This window comes from Amblyomma mixtum, chromosome 5, assembly GCF_055824585.1.
Source record: "Amblyomma mixtum isolate Tamu chromosome 5, ASM5582458v1, whole genome shotgun sequence".
NCBI lineage: Eukaryota > Metazoa > Arthropoda > Arachnida > Ixodida > Ixodidae > Amblyomma > Amblyomma mixtum.
This window is the reverse complement of record NC_143016.1, coordinates 200807210-200823593: the sequence shown is the minus strand read 5'-3', so window position 1 is coordinate 200823593 and position 16384 is coordinate 200807210. Positions and strand designations below refer to the sequence as shown.

The following is a 16384-nucleotide window of genomic DNA, read 5'->3' as shown; positions in this document are numbered from 1 at the left end:
GCGTTCTACGAACAAAATTAGTTGTCAGTTTGCGCTCGTACTGTACCATGTCTCGTGTGGAGAGTGCTCTTTTGCCGGCATTTTATCATGTCAGATATAGGGGATTTTTTTCTGCTTTGTAGCGTTGATCAGTGGAAAATGAACCGTTTAAATAATTAATAATTAAATAGAAATCAGAACAAAAACAACCACAATCTGCCAGTGGGATTTGAAGCCAATATCTGCGTATTTCTATGGCGACAGCTATCCAATCTTCTGCTTTCGGTGGTAACTATGGGCAGTGCAACCAAGCCTTGAGAGTGTTCACCAGCGCCACACCCGTCCACAGGAGCGGACGTAGTACGTCCTCTATTACCCCGAGTGCCACACGTGAAACGTGATCGAACGATGGGGGGCGGTAGGTGCGCGAAAGTCCTCTTTTGCTACCTATGACACTAAGACAGCCAGAACCACGGCCGTCGTTAAGCTATTGAGCAGACCAGGGAAGAAAAAAAAAGCGGTGGTCGTTATGACCTACACGACGGACGCCAACAGTCTACTAAACAAAGGAGAGTAAGGACCTCTAATTCTTTCAATTTGGCGATGTTTATCAATGGGAGATCAATAGTTGAAGTAACTAATATTTTATTAGGAAGCAGGAGAAAAAAACTCAGGGGCACTTTGCGTCTCTAAATTGCCGCAAAACGAAACCTATTCTTGGCTCACAGTTTTTTTTTCATATTTTATGTTTCCCATTTAATTTTTCACTTTATTTTTTATTTTGTTTTTTTTTCATATTTTTATTTTATTTTACTGTTTATTTTTGTTCCTTTTCTTATTTTTTTTTTATTTTGGTATATTTCATTTACGAGAGCCATGTATTCACTAGATGCACCTTTACTCACGCTCAAACCTGTGCGGCTGTGCTTCAACGTGCTCCTTGCTGGAAACAGCGCATCGGCCGTTGGCCGAGGTCTAGCGACGTCTCAGGACACTACGGACTCGTACAAAGTTGTACTTCCCCGATTGCCTACCGGTAACGTTGTCCTTAATACCATTTTCCTGCATGCTGACCTTAAGGGTCGCCCGTACCGAGCGCCTGACTTCCGTGACGCACTCGCACAGATATTGGATCTCCGGGAAATTTTGTGCATTGGTCAATACCAAATGAGCCACGTGCGGATGGTTACCTGCGAGAGTAGTTCTTCCAAACAGAAGCTTGTTAACAAAGCGGACTTTCCTGTCAAAGGACTGCGGTGCATGGTGTTTGACCCGGATACTAAGAACGTCAAGGTTAAGCTCCTTTGGCTTCCCCGCTATATGGAACACCGGAGGATTGTGGAAGCATTAGAGCCTTATGGAACGATTCAGTCTGTGGAGCGTGAAAAGTGGCGGTGCCCAGGGATGGAGCATATGGAAACGTCGAACCGTGAAATCTCCCTCACACTCAAGGATGGAGTGTCAGCAAGCACAATCCCACACACACTTAATGTTTATGGAGTGCAGGCATTAGTCCTTATCCCAGGGAGACCTCCACTGTGCCTCCAATGCAGCCGGGTTGGGCATGTACGGCGCCAGTGTCGCACGCCTCGGTGCACCCAGTGCCGACGCTTTGGCCATACTGCGGAGAACTGTGTCTTGAGTTACGCTGACAGGCTGCGTCAAGGCCAGTGGTCACGGGAAGATGACGTGGCATCAGAACACATCATGGATGTGTCTGAGGTTGTCGACGCGACCGGAGAACTAAGTCGTGAGCATCGAATAGATAGGGAACAGAAGGCTTCAACACCTCAAATCAACACGGAATCTCAAGCGACTGGCCATCTAGCATCCGCGCCTCCAGAACGAAAACCGTCGGGCCCGCCCCCCCCCCCCCCCCCCCCCGTGAGCGCTACAGAGACTGCTGTGCTTGCTGCACAGGAACACCTCGTCGCCACAGGCCAACGTCCGGATATGCCTCCTGTGGAGTCAGACGAGGCGATACAGCCAGTGAATGCTCGCCGATCCTCCTCTGTTGCTGATTCTGCTTCGTCGTTGAAGGGTAACGGTGAGCCGTGTGTGGCGTCGATCTCTGGCGTGTCCGGTTCTCTGTCGGCTGTTAGTGTGGCAGCGAGTGATGTGCTCCCCTCGGGTTCGTGGGCCGAGGCCTTGGCTGTTTCAGAGGAAGACATGGACAGCACCGCACCTTTGAAACGTCCAGCAGATGCTGACGAGGTGTGTATCGATGGCGCTGACCACAAGGCACAATGTGTAGAGGCCACGGGAAGGGTGGCGTTAAAGAGGAGGGCGATGTCTGCCCGAGAGGCTGCCAATTTGGAGGCGGGCCACCCCATTCCAGGGGATGGCGTTTGTTAAGACTGGCACCAAAAATGGCGAGCCTCGCAGCATATCAAGTCGCTACCCTTAACGTTAGGGGTATGCGTAATCGTAGGAGGCAACAGCAGGTACGGCATCTCTTAAACAAATGGAGTGTGTGTATGGCCGCTATCCAGGAAACAAAGTTGTCCTCTGATGAAGATACAGCAGCTGCTCTGGAGCCTTTTTTGTCGGAATACAACATTATTGTTAGCCACGCGAGAGGCTTATCAGGAGGTTGTATGCTATTCCTGGCGAACACGCTAGAGATAACAGCCATGTCTTATTGCATAGATGACGAGGGGCGACTTATATGCTGTGATCTTACAATTTCAGGTGTACAGTGGCGGATTGTTTGTGTTTACGCCCCCACAAAGCAGCGCGATAGAAGGCTTTTCTTTCTGTTATTAGTTGAACATTTGTGCACGGACCGCAAAATTATATTGTTGGGAGATTTTAATTGCGTTTGTAGGGATGAGGACCGATCAGTGGTATGTAAGAGATACGACCCTAGTGCTGCATTACTTACCGACTTGGTTTCTGAATATAGTCTTGTGGACGTGGGACAGGAAAAAGGCGACAGTATGCATTTCACTCATTTTCAGTTTTCCTCTAATGCTTGACTTGACAGAATTTACGTTTCTGTAGACGCGTTAGCAAGTGTGTTTGGCTACTGGGTGCGGCCGATCTTCTTCAGTGACCACTGTATGGTGTCTCTTCAGATAGGGAGGTACACTCGGCATGTACTTCACCCTCGATGGGAGTTGTGGAAGATGAATAACTGTCTGCTCTCAGACGAAATCTTTCAGCGTGCTGTACCTACTTGTTTGAAGGACGTATGGTCACGCCGTGATCTGTCCGTTTTTCAAAAGTGGGATTTGTTTAAACAGGAGATCAAAAACTTGGCAATTGAGGCCTCAGCAAGAATCGCTTTCCTGAAGAGACACCACCTTCGTGAGCTTGGGCGTACCCTAACGGAGCTACATGAGCTAGAGAGGGTAAGCCCGGTGCCTATCTCGAAGACATTAATAACGTAAAAGCAGAGCTTCAACAATTTGCGACAGAAAGATATAAGGGGGCCTTGATACGATCTAGGTCCCGAAGGTTTCTTGATGAGCAACCTTCTCGTCGGGCCCTGAGTGGTGAAAAAGAGAATGCTCTTGCGAAGGAAATATTGGAAATTCAGTATGGTGATTGCACATACAACGATGCGCCTGGTATTCTTGCTTCTTTCTTTGACTATTATCGAAAGATGTTTGGCAGTTGCGAAGATCCAAATCAGGGTTTCGATTACAGTTCCTTACTCGGAAACTTCCCTCGACTTGACGATGAGAAGTGTGCTATAGTGAAGGAACCTATCACTTTTCATGAAATTCAATCAGCCATTTCTGCCCTGCGGAGCCAGAAATCTCCTGGGCCAGATGGTATTACTAGCGAATTCTATAAAACCTTTTCGCCTTGCCTAGTGCCTGTTTTGATGGAAGTTTTCCAAGCATCTTATGATGTGGGTGTCCTGCCTCCCACTTTCTATTCTGGGCACACAATATTAATTCCCAAAAGCAAAGATACTAATCGGTTGAAAATTGTTGAGGGATATCGTCCAATTTCCCTCTGCAATGGTGATTACAAAAGTTGTGCCAAGGTTTTTAGCAGTCGTCTGCAGCTCGTCATTATGGACTTGGTAGGTTCGCATCAGGTCTGTGGTATTAGAGGCCGCAGTATTAAAACACATATCCATATTGCACGTTCAGTATTAGAGACAGTATCAGATGAGACAGGCCAAGTAGCTCTGATTCAAATTGACTTGGCGAAGGCGTTTGATAAAGTTCGGCACGATTTCTTGTTCGTGGTCTTGGAGTATTCTAATATTGGTGACGTCTTGCTCAAAGGCATAAGGCTGTGCTATAAGAACTCCTATACAAGGGTTATTGTTAATCAGGAGCTAACGAAACCAATACCACTAGAAGCATCTGTTCGTCAAGGATGTCCACTGTCTCCATTGTTGTTTGCCCTATATCTGGAACCCCTCTGTCTCAGTATAAGCAACAGCGCAGCTATCCGCGGTTTCTCTCTGGCTCAATGTGAAGTTAAAGTTTTAGCCTATGCTGATGATGTCGCCCTCTTTTGTTCTGACAAAAAGAGTGTACTTGAGGCTCTAAACTTGACTAAACAGTTCTGTGTTGTATCAGGCGCGGCTCTTAATTTAGAGAAATCCAAAGGTTTTTGGTTGGGTTATTGGGTAACTAGGCGAAGCCAGTTCGGTGGCATATGCTGGGACAGTAGCCCTCTTGAGTACCTAGGCGTTCCGCTGCGCCCAGTTCGCAACAGTACAGCCTACTGGGATTCACAAATTGTAACTCTACGGCGGCCAACACAGGCTTGGATGGGTAGGGAACTCTCAGTGTTTGCGAGGGCACAGGTCTGTAACATATTTTTGTTTGCAAAGCTCGCGTATGTCCTTCAAGTCCTGCATTGTGCGAGGAGGAAGGTGCAAGCAATACGCAGAATATTTGCAACATTCGTTTGGCGCTCTCAATGGGAGCCCATGAGGCGAGACAACTTGTTCCTTCCCTTAGAGGGTGGTGGAGTGGGTCTTGTTCACCTGTTCGTGCATCAATTTGTTTCCCGTTTTTTCTTTTTAAAATCGACAAACCACCCGTTTCTGGTAGCTGTGCTCATTAGGCGGCTTAGTTTTCATTTCCCTTACTTATTCGCACAGACTGTGCAGGCTTGTGAGGGGACTTTATGGGGATTCCTTAAGGAGGTTGCCGACACTTTCAATTTCCTCACTGTGCGCTTCTCTTTAGGTTACCTGCATAGCCTCTCGAGAAAACAGATGACCCAGGCCCTCACTGAGTCTTTGTTCCCTACACCATTGTATCGGCAGCCTTATCTGGGGTCTTTGGACATCAGTGTTCTAAAGCGTGTTAGGCGGATGTGCATTCAGGCAGCCGCTAAAACGTTCTTTTTCAAACTACACACAGCGACGCTGCCTGTCAAGACATTTCTTAATGACAAGGGGATGTTTGCACCCCGGAATGTGAATTGCCGTCTGTGTAACGTGCCTCAGACAATTGATCATTGCTTCATCCTGTGCCGTGATGCCATGTTCTTTTGGGACATACTACAACGAACTCTTAAGAAGGACATTGAAATTACACCATACACTATTAGATTTCTGCCTGTTGAAAAAAACTCTGCTATGCCTTATGATCTGTTTATGTTGATGGGACTATTCAGTCTTTGGAAAAGCCGTATGATGGACAGAAATGCCGAGCCACCAAGATCGTCCAAATCTGTGTTTCGTGAACAGTGTGCTTTGGTGAGGAGTGTATATGCTGCACGCGAAGAACCTCCAAGCTGGCTGCCGTGCCTAGATGCATGTGTGTGCCTCCCTGAATTTTGATGTTTTGATGGGGATGCAGTGTTGAGTTAGGGCTATGGCGGGCTCCTATTAAGCAGCCCGGTAACTTGAGACGCGAACCAGTCTGATTGAAGTTTTCCTCCTTTCTACGGAAGTTCTTCCATGCAATAAAGAAAAAAAAAGAGCCTTCCTAGCGGAGTGGTAGCGTCTCTGCTTCAAATGCGAAAGGCCCTGGTTCGATTCCAAACCTCGACGCAGATTCTTTTTAAAATGCGGACAAGTCTGCCGACACGGCTGCTGACGACAGTATGAGACATCGAAGGCTTTCGCCTTAAATACAACCACAATCTGCCAGTGGGATCCTAACCCACTGCCTTCGAATTTCGCGTCCCGTGCTCTACCAACTCAGCTACGGCGACGACTATCCAATCTTCTCCTTTCGGGGGTATTTATGTGCCGTGCAGTGCAAATGAACGTTAAATTTAATTTCGTTTTTTTCTGCCCTTAAGGTACTCTGCCCATTAGAGAGGGGAGGGACTAAGAGAGTCATCAGTAAAAACTCGCACAAGACAACGCAAGAGAAGGGATTGCAAATTTCGAGTTGACATCTGTTGATGACAAGCACAAAGGTACAAAGGATACAAACGCATATGTAATGAACACGAAGGAAAATTGCAATGTGACAAGAAATAGCGCGGCAGGAGCCCGAAATTCATTTGTAGCATCTTGACAGTCATAACAACGAAAACACTGAAATATAGAATATTACGTACACGTATACAAAAGAGATTTTCAAAACTTCACAAAAGGTGATTTTCAAGTGTATTCTTAAGCACAGGTGTATTATTTGTACTTGTTAATCAGGGGGATAAACGGTTCTAGCCTTGCTAGTTTTGGGCAGGGTGTCGAACCGGAACCTAACCTGAACCCGAAACCGGAACCGAATTTCCACCCGGAACCGGAGCCGACGAACCGAACCCATATTTTATTCGCCATCTTGGAACTGAACCCGAACCGGAACGATTCAAAGGAACCGTTCCGAACCGGTTCGGAGCTCGGTTCAGCCCCACTTTTTTTGCAACCCGGCACACTTCCTTTTTTTCAGACAAAATGAGATAGCCTAGCGAGCCGCCGCGGTGGCTCAGCGGTTATGGTGCTCGGCTGCTGACCCGAAAGACGCGGGTTCCATCCCGGCTGCGGCGGCTGAATTTTTTTGGAGGAGAAATTCTAGAGGCCCGTGTACTGTGCGATGTCAGGGCACGTTAAAGAACCCCAGGTGGTCGAAATTTCCGGAGCCCTCCACTACGGCGTCTCTGATAGCCTTAGTCGCTTTGGGACGTTAAACCCCATAAACCAAACCAACCAGATAGCCTAGCGCGTAGGTTTACCCATCCGAAGCTGTCTGCGCTGGAAAGTGGGAGAATGGCGCCCAGTTTATGAGACAACAAAATTGATTGGTTTGGTTTATGGTGTTTAACGTCCCAAAGCGACTAAGGCTATGGAGATACCGTAGTGGAGGGCTCCGGAAATTTCGACCACCTGGGGTTCTTTAACGTGCACTGACATCGTACAGTACACGGGCCTCTAGAATTTCTCCTCCAAAGAAATTCAACCGCCGCAGCCGGGATCGAACCCGCGTCTTTCGGGTCAGCAGCCGAGCACCATAACCACCGAGCCACCGCGGCGGCACAACAAAATTGAATGAAGTATGATGTGTGGGAAGAAACCTAATTGACTCTTCTGTAATGTACTAGCGCCAATTCTAAAGCATTGTAAGTCAGGTTTATGTGAAATCTTGAGTGATTACTTCTCCTTTTCATGTTTGTGTATGGCTTTAATCAAATTGTTAGCCCTGATCTAATTCAATAAAGCACTATAGACACCAAATTCTTGCTTGCGTATTTTCTCTTTTCAAACGATGATTTCGACATTGGTATACATGGAGCACCCTGTGGTATTTGCCTGCAGCCAATAAATAATTTATATGCGAATTTCTTCGTGACGTTGTTTTAGTTTCATCGGCAGAACGAGTGCTGTTACCTGTAGTTGAATTTAGGTTACATGAGGCACGAAATAAAACGGCAATAACTCGTTTGTTGTAATTCTAGCCTTTGACGCAGGCTGGTTTATGTGCAGTAGCGAGTCAAAACAAAGTATCAGCGTCTATATCACAGGTTTGCACGTTTCACGTGACAGTTCAACTGCTAGTCACAACATTTCTCGGTTGTTGAAACTGAAACAAACTGAAATAAATTATTTTCTAAATTATTCAGCGGCCGTAGGCGATTGATTGATTGAAAACATCTTTATTTATTCAGTATTTTCAGAACATGTGGGTGGGCCGCCTAGTCCGGTAGTCCATTGGCTGCTGCTGCTGCGGTGGCCCTCCCCACCAGCCAGTGCTGACGGTCAGGATCATCGCTGAGCAGAATAGCCTCCCACTGATCCTCCGAGGCGTTGGGAATGGGGTCAAGTAAGGGATTAAATTGGCATGCCCACACCATATGGTAGAGGTTAGCTACCTCTCCACAGTGTGGGCACTGCGGAGAGTATAGTGTAGGGTACCACAGGTGTAATTTAGCTGGTGTTGGGTATGTGTTGGTTTGTAGTCTTCTAAGGGTGTTCTCTTCTAACTTATTGAGGGATTTGTGTGGTGTTGGGTACTCCTTTCTGGCTGTTCTGTATGGCGCGAGATTGTCAGCATACACTGCTAAACCTATCAGCTCACGGCACCCTTCATGGTCATCAGGGGGAGACGCCGTAGGCGGCCGTAGGCGAATACCGCATAGTGGTCCAGGTATCCTAATATCTAAGTCATCGTTTGAAAGAAGAAAACACGCAATAAAATTTGTGTGCGCAGTCCTTCGAGCACCGATTGAGAATGCTGTTGCTCGGTGCGGGCTGCGGACTCAGTGAAAGCTAGGAATTGGGTCTGTATTTATAGAATATGACTCAACAGGAAAGAGGGCCCCAGGCCCTTGGAAGGTACAGACTGGCTCCCCGAGCGGCTGCTCTCTTCCGCTGCTGGAGGAAGACTCCCTTTGTCCGTTGACGGTCGAGTTTCCGAACGCCGTGGTCACGTGACAAAGCCGCGGTTCTTGGAAGAAAGCGCCCTTGGGGGCCGAATCCGGACCACCCCGAGTTCCGATGCGAGAGGAGAGGGGACAGCCGTGACCCTCATAAACATGTCAAGTTCGAGAGGGGTGCGTCTTCGGCGGAACATGAGCCCCGCGTCCACGACGAGGCCGGCACCCTGCGACGCCGAGTATAGGTCGGAACGCTCGCGGCATAAACAGTTTCCCGGAGTTCGCGGGCTCACACGCCAGCAGTGTCTTGCAACGCAACAGACTCCTCCCCCCGATGAAGTCCTTCGCCGAGGCTGCGTCCCCAGATGCAGGGTCGAGAGAAGGCGCTCCGGACGGCCACAGGGCAAATGCATGTGCTCAGTTTCCACACACACACACAGACACGCACGCGCGCGCACACACACACACACACACACACACGCACGCACACACACACACACACACACACACACACACACACACACACACATGCACGCGCACGCGCACACACACACACAGTGCGGTTATTTTGGGAAGGGATGCTATACTGCTAACGCAGTAAGAAGGACAACTAAACGAGTATGCATACTCCGAGTTGGATTCGTACCAGCGGCTCGCAACAGAAAAGCTCCGTTTAGAGATGCCTTAGGCTACTCCGCCATCTCAGAGGCTTCTTTTTATCGTTGTTGCATAAAATATTAGGAACCTCTGGGACCCTCCTCGTGCCTTGCTTCATCTCGTCGAATTCAAAGATCTCAGCGGAAATTCTTACGCCACCGTGGCTCCCTTACTCTGCCCGCACATCAAAATTTCGGAATGAGTCAGGAGATTGAAATTGAACAACATGGTCCTGCAGCGGTAAAGAGCACTGTTCTCTGAACAGCGACCTCGCTGAACGCGGCGGTTCTGCGTGTTGATCCATCATGCGGGTGTTCCACACGCTAAGCTGTCCTACGAACACGAAGAGTTCGCACGAAATTCCGGAGTCTTTCGTCGCAGACAGAAATCTTATAGTGAAGTACATGATCTCAGTGTCTATTTTAAGACACTGCTGAAGTATGCCCCTAAAACGCAGCATCACGACAAAAAGAAACAATTGTTTTGTTGCTCAGTGATTTCTCGTTGCTCTCACAGGTAGCAATTCACTGACCATGGCACAAACGCCTCCTTAGCGCGAAGGTACGTCCTAACGCGTAAGGTCCATGTTTGAAGCGTGAACAAGGTTTTTGCGGCCGATTGAAACTACAGTCGAGCCCGTTTATAACGAACCTGACGGTCACGCGGATTCCGTTCATTATATCTGATGTTCGTAGTAAGTGGACTCTTCGCATAACAGCCAAAAACACTGAGGCCACTAAAAGTGGCGTTTATTTCTTATAAAACTACTTTATGCGCTCCTACTTGTGCAAAGGAGATCTTCCAGCGGCTCTTTCCAGGCTATCTATAGGGTGGTCAGTTATTCCTCGTGGAGACCCTTGCTGCTAACCATCAAATTTAGCGACGGGGTATAACTAATCATGCTTGAAGTGTCCACGGCAGCTGGTGGCAGGTCGGCCACATAAACAAAATTCCTGAGAGTACGGAAGTGCTTTTGCTTGGTGTTCGTCTTCGTCACAGCCCGCGCTTCTGCAATTTTGTGCTCCGCAGAAGCGTACTTGTCTGAGGAAACATCTGGCTAGCCATAGATCAACGAAGCTTTGTCACACATCTACATGCGTCCGGTCACCTGTGTTTTCGAGCTGCTTCTATAGTTCGTGTACTCATGAAGCGACAAAAGTAGCGCAGCGCTCGCGGCACTGAGTGCATCAGTTGCACTGTCCGCTGTGTGACGCTGCCTGCACGTGGTAGCAGCGCAAAAGATGGAGCCACTGGGGGGCAGGCTATGCATGCCACGTGACCAGACCGTGGGTAACACGCATGGCTAGCAAGGCTTTAAAAATTCTCAAATCGCTGCTGTTACTTGATTCACGACCATGGTCGGTAGCTTCGCTTTCGACGATGCCCCTTTTTCACACGCACCGCGCTTCCACTTGAGAGGGTTTGCCCAGCCGGCGAACACGCAGGCAATGATTGCCCTCGTAGGCACTCGACGCGGACTGGGCCTGCGGTTACTTACTGTTTGAATAGGGAGTTATAGCATATCGTTACCGTGTTTACGTTACCGTTTGCAGTTTTCCCAGACGCCGGATTTTCCGGTTAGCGCTGCGCACTGCAGTGCCGTCTTTTATCGCATTTCTCGGTCGACATGTTCTTTCCGGAGGGGTGTCGTGAAGGTTGAGAGACGTTCTTTCTCTTCGCGCTTACTGGAAGCACGACCTCTTAAAATTCGGGGGCAGTTTACGGCGCCTGCTCGTTCGCTATAACCGAGTGGTGCGGCCAAAGTTTTTCGTTGTATCTGCGACGAATTGTCGTTTCCCTTATGCATATTTTCACGGTAACACGGCACCCGTTCGTAATAAGCGAGCGTTCGTTATATCTTCCGCCGTTGGGCTGGACTACATCCGCTGAATTCGTATCAAGAAAGGCTAGGTAAGGCGGCAGATATATGGGTAGAGGAAGCAATGACCGATCACAACCTTTATGGTCTGCCTTGTGGAGAGGTCGTACAGGTATCCCAAGGAAAAGCGAAGAGGGAGAAAACCGAATGCCGCAGCATAAAGTTCTCTCACGACCATGTTCAGAAAGAACAGACGAGCCCTTAGCCGCCTATTAAGCACAGCTCCCAAAAAGTGGTTGTTTGTAGTTTTGAAAATAAATGCCCTGAAACAAGTTGGTGGACAAATGGTGCACGGCAGATTCACCAGACTACACCAAGGGCGTAAAGAATTCTGTAGACGCACAGGCTCCCTTTGATAGCCCCCCAGGAAAAGTTACAAAAATTCTACGTAGTGCAAGTACACCTTCTTCCTAGCAGAATGCTGCACTTGCAAGAATGCTGCAACGCAACATCCTAACGAATATGTTACCAATTTGTGTCCGTGCAGAAACGAAGCACCTCAACCAAAGCTATCCATGTGTGTTTTTTTATCATATTCTTTTTATCAGAATAAAACAGGTCGACGTCATCATAATAAGTCATAATCGCAATTTCTCCCTGTACTAGCGAGAATCCACGACTAGCTGTGTTTTTGAAAATACTGAGAAACAGGGGCTCGAGATATATAAAGCGAGTCACAAAGGCTATATCGAAGAGGAGATTTCAGTAAAAAAATTCGCTATGACTTAGCTTGGTTAAGCCCGGTAATTGCGAAAGCAATATCCGTACCTACGCCATGGTTCAGCTGGTAGTGTAGCTGGTGGTGGTGCTTGTGGTCAGACTTGTGGTGACGCATCGGTTATACAATCCAATCCAATCCAGTGTAATCTAATCTAATCCAATGTAATGTAATGTAATGTAATCTAATCTAAGGCCGCCGGTGGTGGCAGCGCCACTACTCGCAGACGGCGCGAGATGGTCGCCCAGCTCTTCGGCGTGACGTCACACAGAGGTCATGCGAAAGGTCAATGGTGGCACCGCCGCGTCACGGCAAAGGCTTGAAAGTGCAAGTAGTAAAGCTTTCGCTTTAATATATTTTGGTACGCTCAGGGTGTTAGGGAGAGCTAGTGCTCCCACGAGGCTCTCGTTCGGTGGGGGATGGGTGATGGAGGGGTTCTCGCATATTCTCGTAACATGTAGGAAAGGGGGGGGGGGCTGGCAAGTCGATTTCGGTATGACTAAAATGTGTCTGTCTGTATATAGGTGCCGATACATGGCAGCTTCGTTGCTCAATAGTGCGCGAGAACGTAGAGGCCTGGTGCGGCGGTCATATCGGCCCCCGCGTAAGTGTACTGCGTAAAAAAAATTCACGACTGACTCGAGGTTCAAGGAGACCACATAACATGGGAATGCGATAGAAACATATCGTTCCACAAACACGACACACCAAGTGCGGAGCAATGGGAGAGCCGGCTCACCAGCTGCGAGCTAGAGGCCCAAAGGGCACTCATAGCACACGCAAGCGAGGAGGCCAGACTCAGTGGAGCCCTGGACTAGGGGGCCACCCAAGGCTAAGGAGGCAACCTCAAGACTTGAAGACTTGAAGACGACCTCCACCGCAAGCTAAATCTTAGAAATCAATAAAGTTTCTACTCACTCACTCAAGGAGACCAATTTCTCGCGTGACCGGGTCTCCGAAATTCCTCAAGCTAGAAGGTTGTGTAGATGCAAAATCCTCTTGCTTTTCGCCTTATACATCACCAGAAGGATTATAGCATACACATAGCCGTACATTACATTTCGAGTTTATTTCATTTTTCGGCTCTTGCCGTAAATTCGTCTTTTTGCCGCGGTCAATACATAAAGTGGGTAAAGTAAGAACATCTGGCATTAAAGAAATTTTTGCATTTTTATGTTATATATCGATGCCACAGAAAAAAGTAAACGCCATAACAAGGTTGATTAAAACCCATCTACGTTCTAAATTTTTTTTTGCCCTGAACCCGTTTTAACCCGTTTGAACCGGTTCAGTACGGTCCGAACCGGTTCGAACCGGAACGGAATGTCGCTCTGGAGCCGAAGCCGGAACTGAACCCGAAAGGTGTGAACCCGAACCTGAACCGAACCCGAAAAAATTCCGGTTCGACACCCTGGTTTTGGATAAGAATGTGTTTGCGCCCATTACAGTGTTGAAATGCGGTATGATAACTTTCTGATTATGAACACAACGAGAAGAAATGAAACGTGCGGGCCTGATGCAAAGAGTGTGTAAACTTGCAATGTCATGAAAGGTTACGCGCAAAAAAAAAACGACACGAAGACAGAAGACACTACAAGACGAGCGCAAGCTAACTAGTTTATTCAAAGTTGACACGTCCAAATATAAGACATGCTGGTGCGTGGCGTATGGTGCGTGGCGCGAGAAATAATGGAATCCTTCTTGATAAAGAATGCACACAATTGCGTCAGCGATACGTCTCTTACCTTGTATAGAAGCGAGTCAGCTTTGTTAAGACCTGTCTTGTAGGGCATGATGGTGTTATCACGTTTACCAGGCGTGCTAAGGGTGTATCGGCAGCGCATGCACCTGCTTGTCTTATATTTAGAGGTGTCAACTTCTGAATAAATCAGTTAGTTTGCGCTCGTCCTGTCGTGTCTTCTCTCTTCGTGTCCTCTTTTTTTTTTGCGCGTAAGCTTTCGTGGCATTAATAGTATCAAGCCAATTAGCTCGACAACATCTCTTGCTGCAGGGTTTTATTCTTTAGCAGCGTCAATAACAACGATTAGTTTAACAATTCCTGCCGTGTATTCTGTCTTCGTGTCGTCTTTTTTTGCGCATAAGCTTTCATGGCATTAATAATATCAAGCCAACTAGCCCGACAAGATATCTTGCTGAAGTATTTAGAAAGCTGGAAAATTGCAGCGCAGCAGTAACAAGGACGAGACGAGAAGGACGCAAAAAATGCGCAGATAACTGTGTCAGCTACCCCTATGTGCGCCTTAGTGAAAAAGAAATGTCATTTCTGAACGCCAATGATAGGACGAACGATTGGAGGAACGGGAGACAATTCCGATAATCGTGCTACGAATGCGTGAGGTGATGTGTTGGTTCTGTTTTGTTGTTTTGTTCCTATAATTCTTATATAGGCTGGCTCAGAGCAATAAAACACAGTTGTTAGTCAGCGCTTGTGTTTGCGTCCTTCTCGTCTCATCCTTGTTACTGCTGCGCTGCAATTTTCCAGTATGCAGAACCAACTAGCCAGTCACTATGTTTTGAGCAAATTTAAAAAGCTGTTATAATAGATTCTGTAAGAAATGAGGGTATGTTTTCTGCGATCGCACAAGAGCGACGCGTTTAATGAGCCTTTCATGCGTTCGACAATAAGCATTTCATGTGTTGTAACTGAGTTGGGTGATGTGGTGATCCACTGAGCAGTCAGCGCGATATGAAGCAGGGACGCAGGGAAACACAGGACCGCTCGTCTCCCTCCCTTCTTCCCTGTTTCAAATCGCGCTGTTTGCTCAATCACTGCATGTGGGTTACGCTTGCTGTCCGATTGTAGTCTATAATAATAATCTTCATTTGCACCCAATGTGTACATAGGATGACGGAGCAAAGCACAAAAAGCTATCATGATGAAGGCTTGACAAAGCCGTAGGCAGGTCCCCAAACCATAGCAATGGCAGCTTCACAATCGCAGTGCAAAAGAAATACAGTCACAAACACCACAGTAAAGTTAACATGAATTTGAACTTGCAGCGAACAACATGATGTTTTTTTCTTTTGCTGCGCTTGAGTAGAACAACTAAAAACTTTATTCCAACTTTAGCCCGAACATCTACATTACGCGCATCAAGTTAAACACACACAAAAAAGAAACTATAAATGGTGCACGCCTTTAAATTCACATACAATGTGTGATTTATTCACATACAATGTTTTCTATGCTCTCTATAAGTAATTAATTCCGGTTAGATATTTTTGTATGTACACCATTTATTGTTCGCAGTAGTATGTTCTGTAAAGTATGGAGACGTATGTTGTTCTATAAGTGTGCATCCTACATCGATCATTCTTGCGTGTTGCATGTGTTATGACGTTCATGTTCTGTTGTGCTAGTGATTCACGAAATCTACAGTTATTTGTGAATTCTTGCTTCAATGACTTTCGGAGACGATAATCATAAGCTTTGGTAGCCGGCATTATAATGCATTTTTTAAAAAGGTATGGTAGTATGAAAACGGGGTAGTATGAAAATTGAGAGGCACATTTTCGATAATTCGAAAGAACTGCTTTTGTAACACTAAATTCTTGCATGTCTCCTTAGTTGTTGGCCCCCTAACTAAGTTGCAGCACCTCAGTCGAGATGACAACAGAGAAATGTATATTAGTAGCATGATACTGCATGGCGGGTTATGATGATTTCGATAAACCAATCGAACTACCTGCTCGAGTTTGAAAAAATATTCATGTGCGTTAAATAGAATGGTTTTATTAAGGATTACACCTAACGTCTCGAAAGTTGGCACAATATCCACAGGCGAAGACCTTCATGAATATTGCTTTGATTATTAATATGATCTTGTTTTTAGGCCGAAATAGAACAGGCTCTTTCTTGTCAGTATTGATTTTAAGCATGTTCATTCTGTTCAAACTACCAGGTAGTCATCTACTTATCTGCACACCTTAGTGGCATGCTTGTTATAAAGGTATTCTTGTATTTTTGTGTGCATCACTGCCAGACAGATATCACATAAAGCCAAGGCCACCGACGAGCAGGTAGAGATTCCGGATTATAGTATTAAGATTTGGAAATCTAATTTAATGTCAACGGTGGGCGAGAGGTAAAATTCAAGCAGCACCAAAAACCTGTCAGCCCTTATGCCAGCTGAATTCTGGAAATTAACAACCCCAGTGTCATCTATCTTCTGGCGAACTGCTGTTAAAAGGTGGTCGTGTGGAATTGAATGAAACAGGTTCGCGACATCAAGCGAAAAGGGAGTAGCAGCCCCATTTATGCCAGCGCACAGATCATTCACAACTTCTACCCAGCTGCGAATCTGGAAGAGGTCAGCTCCGGCCAGGCGTTTCAGGTTGTCGCGCAGGTAGTGCCCGACGTGCACTACCTGAAACCATGGTTCTGA

General features: G+C 47.0%; 1 protein-coding gene across 1 annotated transcript; it reads left to right on the top strand.

Annotated features, from left to right (window-relative positions):
* Positions 1 to 1239: 1239 nt before the first annotated feature.
* Positions 1240 to 16384, top strand: LOC149345430 (uncharacterized). Its single transcript, XM_089547423.1, has 2 exons — positions 1240 to 2325; positions 16217 to 16384. Exons 1-2 carry the CDS (start codon positions 1240 to 1242, stop codon positions 16382 to 16384), a joined length of 1254 nt encoding a protein of 417 aa, XP_089403549.1.

Bases quoted from the DNA above. Each gene is read 5' to 3' on its own strand.
- LOC149345430 (XM_089547423.1), top strand. From the start codon at position 1,240: ATGGTGTTTGACCCGGATACTAAGAACGTCAAGGTTAAGCTCCTTTGG. The intron at 2,326-16,216 runs GTTTGTTAAGAC...TGAATGAAACAG, and splicing joins ACCCCATTCCAGGGGATGGC to GTTCGCGACATCAAGCGAAA.